This window comes from Pseudopipra pipra, chromosome 12 (assembly GCF_036250125.1).
Source record: "Pseudopipra pipra isolate bDixPip1 chromosome 12, bDixPip1.hap1, whole genome shotgun sequence".
Classification (NCBI taxonomy): Eukaryota; Metazoa; Chordata; class Aves; order Passeriformes; family Pipridae; genus Pseudopipra; species Pseudopipra pipra.
This window is the reverse complement of record NC_087560.1, coordinates 13,760,394-13,772,456: the sequence shown is the minus strand read 5'-3', so window position 1 is coordinate 13,772,456 and position 12,063 is coordinate 13,760,394. Positions and strand designations below refer to the sequence as shown.

The 12,063-nt window shown below is 47.2% G+C and overlaps 1 protein-coding gene across 3 annotated transcripts in view; it reads right to left on the bottom strand.

Moving 5' to 3' along the window:
* Nucleotides 1–12,063, bottom strand: part of NTRK3 (neurotrophic receptor tyrosine kinase 3) — a 222,978-nt gene that overhangs the window by 179,277 nt on the left and 31,638 nt on the right. For all 3 annotated transcript variants that reach the window (XM_064669020.1, XM_064669022.1, XM_064669021.1), the window contains 2 exons: nt 9,989–10,063; nt 8,643–8,714 (listed from right to left, as the gene is read on the bottom strand). In XM_064669020.1, the coding sequence (XP_064525090.1) occupies nt 8,643–8,714; nt 9,989–10,063 (147 nt within the window). The remainder of the gene's footprint in view (nt 1–8,642; nt 8,715–9,988; nt 10,064–12,063) is intronic.

Here is a 12,063-nt window from a genome sequence, read left to right as displayed (position 1 = left end):
GGGCACGCTTGGCTGAGGGGGACAGGAAACTGGTGGTGACTTAATACAGCCAGAACTCAGCAAAGCCTGCCTGCTACACTCCACATTTATAACCACCCCAAAAGCAGAAACACGTTTTGCCTTTGACAGTTAGCTCTGTCAAAACAAAAAAGAATGTCTGGACACAGAAGTTACATTTTTCCCATTCTTCTCAATACACTATGCACTTAAAAAGAAGTGTGTTTTGCTTGGCCCTGTGAGGAATATCTTCAAATGAAAAAACTAATCACCGCAAAGAACCGAGTGCTTCAGAGTGCAGCAGGCATTCTTTCATTATTCCGAGACAGCAAATTACCCACAATTACCAACACGCACAACTGGATACAACAAACATTTAGCCAAAGCCCATGGATTGCGGTTGCAGCAAGATTGGATGGCAGATGTCCTAGAGAACTACTCATGTGAGAAACCCCCAGACAGCAGCCAGGCAGTGGTGCTGCAAAAACAACTCCATTCACGCTGCAGAGCAAAGTCAGTGCCAGGAAACACCGCAGTTCAGAAAGTTAGCATTCATAGAATCACAGAGTGGTTTGGGGTGGAAGGGCCCTTAAAGATCATCTAGTTCCAAGCCCTCTGCCATGGGCAGGGACACCTTCCACTAGACCATGTTGCTCAGAGACCCATCCAGCCTGGCCTTGAACACTTTCAGGGATATTGCAGGTATTGCAGCTGTCAAACAGGCACCTGGGCAGGCTGGTTTCACAGCAGCACAAAGGCACCGCCAGCAGTGACCCAGACTGGGCAGCCCACAGGCAGGATCACGCCTTGACCCTGCTCACAGCTGCAGCCAGGAGTGCACAGGCACGAATCCCTCGCTGCCCTGAAAGCCTGGCTGGGACTGGAAGGTGAAGGAGCTTGATCCAAGAGAAAGGCAAAGAAGGCAAGGGCTGCGCGCAGCGGGGCAAACTGCTGGCTGGGCTGAGCAAGAGGTGGGGAAGCCGGGAGGCTTCGGTGCAGGCAGGGAGGCTGGGCAGAGGCCAGGCTGCAGGCAGGGAGGACGAGGGGCCGCCGGCCCTGTCCGTGGTGCTGAACGTGTCCCCACCCCGCGGGACACCCGTGGGCACCGGCAGAGCTCCCTGGGCAGCAGTGTCGGGAAGGGCCACCCATGACCTCAGGCACGCTGGAGGACAGCAGGCATGGAACATGCTCATGCACAGTCACTAGCACGACTAAAGACACTCACAGCTCCCCAGGGAGACGCACCCCTGGGTCTCACTGGCAGCCCTGTAAACACCCCACAGCCTCTTGAATCCGACATAATTCACAGCTCATCCCTTCCCAAATACAAATAAGGGCAGGGGGCTGGTGGGAAACTCCACCCCTCGACCAGTATTGTAATAAAATTTTATAATTCCAATAAAAATCCATGACTGCCTAACTTATGACATTTAAATTCCTGACTTGTCACACACCATCATGAATTAATGTCCCATCTTTCATGCCCTGTCGTATCTTATTGCTCAAATAACATATGATTTTAATGTTTCTATTTTTCTGCCCTGGTGCTTATTGCCAGTATATCAAAAAGGGAAAACCAACCCTGCAATAATATTGTTGGTAAACCAGTACCATGGTAAGAAAAATCTCGGGAGAGAATTTGTGTAGTCATTTAGCTTTCAGTCATCCTGCCATGATTGTTCACTCTCTCCTCCAGAACCTTTCCATGTCCTCAAGTACCCCCTCAGGGAGGTTCCTCTCACCTGTGCAGTACCTCTCACTCTGGCATAGGCAGGTAAGAAAAGCTTTGCTCCACATCTAACCAACTGAGCCACAGGGTCTGGGAAACAAGCAAGAGGGAGAGTTGGAGGCTGTTCTAGAGTACCTCTGTGCTGCAGTGACCTCAGAGACCAAATCTCCAGAAATCAGCTCATTCTGTGCTAAAAAGAAAAAAAAAAAAAAAAAAAAAAAAAAAAAAAAAAAGAAAGAAAGAAACAACACAACCCAAAAAAACACCAATACACAAAACCACACACACCCATGTAGGAACAACCTCATTTTAAACATTCTGCAGACTTTTTTAAAGAGGGGATGGGAAAAAAAACAGGACCTTTGCAAAAATCACAGCTGCTCATTTCACATGTCAGTCAAAAGACAATTGATCAAACTTCAGGAAGGGAAATAAGTCTCACAATGCAGCTGGAAAGAACATCTCAACATTTCAAAGGAAGGAAGGAGAGGCAAAGCCACAGTAAAGTCCTGAGCCCAGGTACCAGAGTGGTAGGCATTACGTAAGAATTCAAGTGGGCAAAACTTATTTGTGATAGAGTTGTTATAACTCATCCTACATTAAAATAGCATTACACAACTCAAGGTCAGGTTTCATTAGAAATCATACAAGGTGTTAGGCCTCAAATAAATCAAATAAAAACAGAGGAAACAAGTGTTATTACGAAATTGAAGCAGGACAAGTCTTTCCACAAGGTGTGCAGTGCTAGAGCTGGAAACTTTCTTTCTCAGGTCCCACTAGTGTACATCAGTCACAAGCTCACCACTCCCCTTTTATTATAGTGCAACAAACCCTCTCCACAGCCAAGTGAAGCAGCCTGCAGTCAAAAATTAGTTACCCAGCCCCCTGAATGCAGGTCAAATTATTTCAACCCAGCCCGAAGGAAAGCCACAGTCCTGCAGGGAACTGGTCTCTCCTTTGGCCTTGTGCACAATGACTGGTAAAACCCAGGACCTACCTCTGCCACTGCAGAAAAAGGAATAGCTGCAGTTAACTGCTTATCAGTCACCTATGGCAATAAAACAGGGAATAAACATGCCATCAAACTACTGCTGCCAATTTGCACATCAGCAAGGACCTGCTCTACACTGGTGTCCAGGGGGCAAAGCAGATGGGGAGAAGAACAAGAAAGTTTATGGAAGCAGAGGAGATGCTACAGTTGTTTATTTTAGTGACTGCGCCATAAGCATGCCCAGCATTTTATAGAACTAGAGACATACAGGGTTGTTTAAAACTTTCTCATACTTCTCATTTTCCATATATTCATGGAGAAATTTGGTTCCTATTTAGCAAATGCAAAATAAAACACATTAAACAATCAAGGAAGTGGGTTGGGTAAATGCATTTTACTTTACCTTCCCAGTGAGCTAAGAGCTCACATATAGTCATATACTGTGTCCCAGCTGATAAACACAGACTTGTTAGGCTGCATTGACCCAAGAGTATGGATAGAAAATCAAGAGCAATTAACACATGACAGTTTGGGTTAGGAGACTGCCAGGATGTGTATGACAGCAGTGCAGTGATGAAAGGACAAAGCAGGGAGAAACCACAAGGAAGGAGGAGAAAGGGTAATAGGACATCCAGAATCAAGCAGAGAGTTGCAGGCGGGCACAGGGCCTGGAGCTGGTTACTGGAGAGAGCAAAAGAGAGTTTAAGAAAGGCTCATCCAGAACAAGGTGACAGATCATTAACCACCGAGCAGGGGAAAATGACCCTCTAACCTCAACTGAGAGGCAACAGTGTTATACTTGCACTAATTCAGCATTCTGATGCTTTGTTTATTTCTCTATTTAGTGTAAGATCTCGATCAAGTTCCCAGACACACAGAGCAAAGAAAGGAAACCTCACTAGCCTTGCAAGAAGGTTGCCTGCAGCCCTTTGAAAGTGCAGGATCCTTAGCTGCTGGAGGGCTACAAGTCCTGTCCTGAAGCAGCACTGAAGAAGGCAGAGGGCAACTCACCAACTCCGTCCTGCCTCAGCCCCCTCAGTTTTCAGGGGATGCAGCCTAGTATCTTGCCTATCAAAGCCTAAACCCATAACATAATCTCTGGGAATTCCCATGTCAAAGCAAAAAGCTACATTCCATACCAAGGCACCAGTTCATACGATCACTACACAGCTGCCATGAATCCAACCAGGACACTGAAGCTAAATCCTCATCCTCAGAAAACAACAACTGATAGATGAGGTTCTGGAAGGCTCCAGATTAATCACAGCTCAGGTTTGCCTGTGAGAACAAGCCATCTCAGTCTTTCACCAGGCAAAGCAGGTCCCTGTGGCATTCCTGCCAGCACCTTCCAGTTATTCCTCAGTCCTCATTTTGGGGAGAAAGGGACCGACATGGTCACACAGACAAAAAAGCCTGTGGAGCTGGTGATCTGACCACACCATACTCAAGAAACAGTTACACTCAGCACAAAGCACTCCAGGGTCTCCATGTTTAAGACTCTTGGGTGAAGACTGGAAGAAAAAGCTTGATCCTCAACCCCATTCTTACTCTGGCAGGCGATGCTGAGAGGGCAATCTTTGACAGAAGCTGTGCCTGGGCTGGCCCACAAACTAATTTAGAGCACATATAAACCTCCAGAAGACAGTTAAGGAAGAGCCTCTGAATTCAGATGGAAATGGCAATTATTAATTTTCTAAATAGAAATCTGACTACTTAAGCCTTATTTAAAAGCATGCCTGTCTCTGTAATTACACAGCCTTAATTTGTTTTCTTTACTACACAATAAATAAGGTGTGCACAATTACCCTCTGCAAATACAAGGCAGTGCCTCCTGACTGGCTGGTTGAATACCCAGCCGCCCAGGAAAATACTTAGAGGGAAGCAGCCTCTTAAGTACCTGATTACCAGTAAAGGGGGACTCGGGCACTGCAAATATCAACTTGTCTCGCTCAGCCTGCTGAGAGCTCACCCTCCTTACATGCACAGCTTTACTGTCTCACGACCAGTGAGGGCTGCACACTTTGGCCAGCAGCAAACAGGTCGTGACCCCCCCTGTGCACCAGTTCCTGGTCCACTGTGAAATAGTTCTCCTGTGGACTTCCCAGTTCCTAATGAGGAATTTGCTAAGGCTAAATTCTTACCTACAAGGCACTACAAAAACTTCTCTTTACTATACCTCTGCCTATTTTCATGATACATGTAGGAAGTTGATCTCCTCAGGACTTGTAACCCTCTATCAAGTTCAAATAAATTAGCCAAAGACTTCCACTATCATTAGAAGAAGGGACAGAGAGTTTGAGAGCATGCAAGACTTTCCTCAATAAGCTGTGCTAAACACAGCAGCATAGTAAATATGTATTCAGATGGTTTATGTCTCAAATTTAGGAACCACACCACACTAAAGTTTTCTTGTACAGCCTCAAGCCAAAAACTGAGGTTTTCTGTCAATACCAAGCATTTTCTATGTTCAGCTGCATTGCTTGCTAACACCAACATCCAGGAATCTGGCTATAAGTCTTCCACAGCCTAGACTTGCTGGTCCTCACATCCAGTGCATACAGTTGTCCAGGACTATTCCTGCAACAGCCAAAGGACTGTCAAAGATGCACAGAAATGGGACCAGAAACCCACCAACGCAACTTCTCCCAGTGAGATGATCTGAAGAAATGGCACAAAATAACATTGGAAGATATCCAGTTTACATCAGACCCACATCCAGCCAGTACTTCTTTTGGAAAGACTCAACTCTCTTGGTCCAAGCGCCAGCAGATAACATAGATCCATGTTGCAAAATCCACTGTTATATTTTGGATTAATTGCCTTGTAGCAGTGATAGGCTTCACATCACCAACAATCAGACAAGACCATGGAGCCCTAATTGTCCCCATTCAAGGAGAAGGAAGAGGAATCCAAAGCCATTTCTAGATCCAAACTTCTGGCTTCAGGTCACCCACTGCTACTCCAGTGATGAGCTTGACCTCCAGCCCCTTACACTAACACAGCAAATTTCAAACCTTAAAGGACAGGCTTGAATCTGCCCAGCTGCACTTTGGAACACTCTGAGGTCTACCACTTGAGCACCTGAATGGTGAAAATCCCCTTCATGGGTATCTCACCTTTCCACCCTGAGTCTGTGATGGGGAAGGGGGAAAAAAACCAAGCCAAACTTCATCCAAACCCTCACAAACCTGAGCTCCTGCAATTAGAGCTGGGATAAGTGATCTGCTTGTGATTGCACAGCTGGGGTCTGAAGACAAGCGCGTGCACAGAGGAAGGGCCAGAAATAGATGTTACTGGGAGAAGGCAGAGCTATCTGGCCCATTTGAGAAGAGGAAACCTTAATGAAAGGCACTGGGAAAAAACTTAGTTCAGCAGGAAGTTTGGATTTAACCCAGGATGGGAAGGGAGGGGGGAGGGAAAAAATCAGCTTTTGAGACCTCAGAATTTGTGCATGAGCTTCATGTGAAAAAATGCTCAGACCCAGACTGTAGCACCCTGCAAAGGTCTGGCCCAGGGTTCCCACCTCCCTGTGCCAACCCTCACTGGGAGTGAAACCACTTTCTCATTTATTAGACACATTTGCCATCTTATTGACTCAGCTTCACCAGCAACCATCCAAACAGTCATCAAAGGTGAAGGAAAACCAGAGTGGCAGCGATAACATAGCAGTAGCTAAACAAGCCCTAAACACCATCCCATAGTTCCCAATCCTGCAGGCAGCCCTTCCACAAGGGGAGAGGGACAGTATCACTCACTCCTCTCTGCTACTGTACCTGGTTGCAGTAGCCCAAGACTTAGAGCAGAGTGACATTTCCATTAATCCTTTTATCCCTGGTTCTTACGTGCAGTGGCTGCAGAGGATGTCAGGCCTTCCAGGGAGGCAGCACCTGCAGAGCAGCCAAGGAGGCACCTTGATGCACTGGCAGAGAGCTGAGGCCATGAGGGGATCCTGGGTGGCACCAGGCACCTGCCAGGCTGTGTAAAGCCTCAGGAGCCACCCTGGGAAAGGCAACCTGGCTTCAAAGGAGCGCTGGCACCATGGTCTGAGAGCCTCTGGGGAGCAAGAGGGAGTCACCAACCCTGTAAGCACTAAGTTTCCATCCTTGAGTGCGCAGCATCCTCTACAGGGAACATCCACCTTGCAAACACCCATGCTGCCAAGTCTCAGCAACAGCATCAAAACCCACTGGCAAAAGCTAACCAAATAATATACTTACTTGCCTCGAGCTTCAAAAGGCAAGGAAAGAAAGATGTGAAGAACATGATCAATCTTACACGGCCCAAGCAGTAAACAAACACATATTTCATCACCACGTACCAACCCTAACTCTTGACACAAGATGGATGTGGGGTTTTTCCCACTCCCAAAAGTAATTCCAAAAGACAAAAACAAACACTTTGGGAAAAAGCAGCAACAATTGCCTGTGTACACATTAATGACATATTCAGCCTCAAAGTAAGTGTACAGGGCCTTTTAAACTCCTACGACATCCAAACTAATTTCATCAGGAATCAAATGTTATTCATTTTATCTGCAAGATGCATAAACAGCAACTACACAATTGACAAACAACATTCCAAAAAAAAAAATAAATTTGAGAGTGGTTCAGAGAGAACACTTCCCAGGAACAAACAACTACAGAAAACACAAAAAACCTGCTTCAAATCAAAAGTACAAAGGGCAGAAATCAGGAAAATCCCAGTGGTCAGCATTAACGAGGGTTTATTATGAAAAATATGCAATTCTCTAAACTCAAAAAAGCCCAGTCCATGTTCACAATGCCCTCAACTATTCATGCCCTTTGGTTCCGCAGATCTCCTATTTAGCAAGTACTTTACTGTCACTTAGCAACTGTAAATGGTTTTCCAAAAAGGGAGCTTTTGGGGTTTTTCAGTTCACGTCATCTCTGAGCAGACATCAAAAGACAAATCTATCCTGCTCTGCAGGTCGCATTTATCTCCTTGCCCCAGGAACAAGTCTGTATCGATGGCCCAATGCATCTGCAGACTCAAATGGATGCACTTAAAAAGGGAAGAAGCCACTAGCACTAGTTTCCAAAAAGCAGGGATACACACACTCTCCATCCAGCCCACCAGCTCATGCCCAAGGACAGAGCCTCTCAACAACCCCTTTTCACCTTTTGTATCTACACTGGATAGAGAGGGCTTTGATCTTGGACACAGTTACTTGGACAAGATATTTCAAGCCCATAGAGCACCTTGCAGAGTGCCCTGAAATTCAGGCTTTGATTTTTCACCTTGGGAAAAGTAAATACACATTTAGAAAATAAACCAGTGCCCTTGGCGTCAAGGATGTGGAAATTCCCCGTGACACTGTACTTGCTGGCTAATGATGCCCCAGCAGCTGGACACTTGTGCAATGTCCCATGATAACAGGACTCCAGCCTCTCTAGCACAAAACGATCCTACCCCAGGCCTGCTGCAGATGCCAGTTTAAGAAGTCAATAATTAGGAGCAGAGCTGGCAGCCCCTGCACCCCAGGATTTGTATTGGAAAAGCAGCCTTTGGTTAAAAACTAACGAGCGGGGCAGGCTCTGGCTGTGCGCTGGGGCTGGCGGCCGCCCCCAAACTCGGCAGAAAGGGAAACGTGCACCAGCCACTTCAAGGCTGATAATGATGCAAGCACTCGTTAGAGCGGCGATCAAAGCCAGGGCAGTTATCAGAAACCCAAACCCATCAGCTTCCCAGCGGGACCTCACCCCATTCCTGCATCGAAGCCCATTCCACTTCCCTGCATATTCGCTTTTCCATTTCCTGCCCTTTCCCACCTCTCCCTCTCTTTCCCCATCAGCGTTCTGCTTCCCTCTCCTTGCTGTTCCCAAGAGGCACTTTGGGGATCCACTTTGTGAGTTGCCTTTCCATAGGGAACAGAGGGGAAAGGGGACAGGAGCCGCTGGCACTCACATGTAGTGCAGGTGAGGGTTCTTGGCAAAGGCGCGTGGCTGGATGTTTCGTAGTCCTGAGTTCCTGATTGTCCTGCAGAGAGATGCAGAAGGGCAGCAATGGAGTGAAGGCAGACAACTGCTCTAAACCCCTGCTCAGCACCTGAGAGCCCTTGACTCCCCCTCCCACCCCTGGAGGCACATCTGTCCCCAGGCAGCCTCTGTGAGCTACAAGTGAAGAGGAAATTCAGCTTTTAAGCTTCATCTGATATGGTAACAGTACAGTGCAGATCAGCTGTTGGGAAATGCTCTGCTCCCACATCCACCAGGGCTTGCTGGGGTGGCACAGGCCATCTCCTGCTCCTCTCCCTCCATCTTCACAAGCAACATTGCCACAAGCAAACCTAACCCTCAACAAAGTCATCTCCCCTCTTCATACCCAAAAGAAACTCTTCTGCTTGCAGCTCTGAAAAGGAAGGGTATTTTACACCAGGAATTTCAGACATTGAAGGAAGAATTCTCTTTACATCCTGTTTTAAAAAAGCTCTCAATATCTGCTGCCACTGCTGTTTTGTTAGGTGAGATGAAAACAGCAGCCAGCCTGCTTACAATGGATCTGTGTGTGAAAAGTACAGCTTGCTGGAGTTTGGTTACTGAGTGCTCAGCCATATACACCTCCTCCAGCCCACATGGGAGCTGTACTTAATGTAAAGCTCCCAGTGAAACACATTATTAGAGTCTCTGATTATCCCCAAGCAACACTGCATCTCACAGAAGCAGCACCCAGGGCACTCCCAGATCCAGGAGTATGTAGGAGGGGGAATAAAGAGATTGGGTGGTATCCTCGCTTGGCCAGGCTTCCCAAGCATCTGGCAAGTCTCTTCAATCTCATGGACCTCAATTTCCCCTCCATGACGCACACAGTTGACCTCTCCCTGTGCTCAGAGAGCTGTGCAGGGAGATGCAATTCCCTTATTGTGCAGCACCACCGTGATGGTAACTGTTCTAAATGAGGACCAACAGCCCAGCAATGAAGGATTGGTGGAGACAGCTGGGATTTCACATTGTGGGGCTGAAATGAGTCAGAACAACACATAAGCCCAGAACCAAAACAGCAGGGGAGGGGAGAGGTCAGGGCTGATGTGTGTTGACAGAGCTGTCAGGAGCTAGCAATCTTCCTTCTCACAGACCCAGCAAAGACCAAAAAGCACTTCATCTCCATTTTGTGGAGTCTCATAGCAAAACACAGTAGATCCAGCAGCTTAAACTGACAGCGTGGAGACTGCAGATGGAGGGAAGCCACAGCTCTGCTGGAAAGAAGGGGCTGCCCAGGTCCATTCCCCTCCCCGAGGCACAGGACATACTCACAGCCTCTGGAGTCCTGTGTACAGCTCCATGTCAACGGCGTTCAGTGTCTGCAAGTTCTTCCAGTTTTCTATGTGTCTGTGGAGAAGAAGGAAAGGCTCAGCTGTGGCACAACCAGATGGTTGCTCTGCCCAGGCAGGGGATGGCACACAGAGGGAGGATATCATGCCCTGCCACCCAGCCCCATTCTGTTTTCCCAGCATCTTGGAAAAGTCAAATAATGTGGGTTTATCCACAGTTTCAAGCACAGAATGTGCAACCGAGCCATTGAACATCCTTGCCCAAGTCATTGCCCCTCACTGCACACATCATTGAACAAAGACACAATTGAAACGGATTACACAAAATAGTGAAAGCAAACAAAACCTCTCAATGAAAACTTAGGGCCTAAATTTAAAAAGTTATATATTTATCCAGTCTAACTGGGGTGGATAAACAGGGCCCTAGTCTTTGCCGGCTGGAAGTGCTGCTGGCAGGAGAGCACCAAGCTCAGTTTGGAAACATTGCCTTTATTACAAATTCCTCAGTCGCCTGGGGCAGTCTGTCAGGTATGTTATAGAGAACAAAAACAGAAATAGATCTGTCACCACAGGATCATTTTCAGTAAATATTAGAGCCAGGGGAAGGTGGCAGATCAGCAGTCCCAGAGAACAGGGTCTCCTGTTGTCGGCAGTTCAGGAGTGATGCTGGCAGCAGTGTGGTTGCTGCCATGGGCCTCTGCTAACAGGCTGCGATGGTGGGTGGTGTAAAAGAAGTTCAGTCCTCATCCTCCAAGCAGTCCTTGGGCAGTTCTGGCTTTCTTCAAATTAAACTCAGACACCCTTCCACCAGAAAGCACAAACATGTTCAAGAAGGTTTTCACTGAAAAGCAGGTGGAGGTGGTCTTCTCTGCAAGTCAACTGAAAGGGGGAAAAATATCTGGCAGGTTCCCCTTGAACAATATGTGAAAGAAGCCCAACTTTGAAGTCTCTGAACACATACACCCGAGCTCACATCTGCCTTGATGCAATAGTTGGCTTTGGACTTGACCCTGGGGAGGGGAAACATCTCCAAGTGATGCAGGGTTGGAGTGATGAGAAAACACTGAGAACTATTCTGTGATTCTATGATTCTAGGCAAGAAGGTTGCAGGACCCCACACAGTGGTCCAGAGGGTGAATAAGCAGAAGAAGGATCTTAGACCACTTCTAGAGCAGTTGCAAGGGTGATACATTCCTCCTCCAGCACTTTCTACACCTTGTGCTTGCACAAGAGCAGATGAATTCACGTGACAGAAGTACATGGACTTCCTTGAGCCACATTCCAAATAACATCCAGCTCAAAAAAGAAGAATACAAAGTCTGGACTAAATCTCAGTGTATTCCTCTGATCTCGCGATACAGATCCAAGAAAAGCAGAGACCCACAAGAGTCACCTCTGCTTTCCACATGTTCCATAATTGCCTGCATGCCCAGAGGGGTTAGTGCAAGGACACAGCATGAGCTCCCAACCGCTGCTGCACGACAGTGTAAGTCACGGTTCATCCTCAATGACCTGCTCATCAGCTTGGATCGCCTGTGTCCCAGACAGAATGAGAAACAGGACACTATTACAGCCATTTCATATTCCCTGCCAACATCTAAGGCCCCTGTGAACATTTGCAGAACAAAACACAGACTGGGAGGAGTCAGTCAGGAGTTCCAACAGCTCAATGAAACCTTTTTGAGTCAGGGCAGGACTGCCAGTTCAGGTCCTGGGGCACAAGACTGCAGAACTGAGCAAGGCTACAAACACAGGATGAAAATATTTCCCATCTGCAACTCCTACATAGCAAAGTGAAGGTCCTCCAAGAGAAAGAAAGGACAAGGGAAAAAGGAGGAATGGGATTATGTGGGTTTACCACCAGGGCATACTGAAGCTACACAGCATCCAAGCAATGACCTTCAGGGAGGGATGGAGCAGTCCCAAGCCAGGAGCGATGGAGCAACCACAGCTGGGAAGGAGGCGGCGGCCAGATTGGCTCTTGTTTTATTGATTGTGTTTGCTATAAAAAGTCAAGGTTATTTTTGACTTGACACTCAAAGCCATGTGGGCAGCATT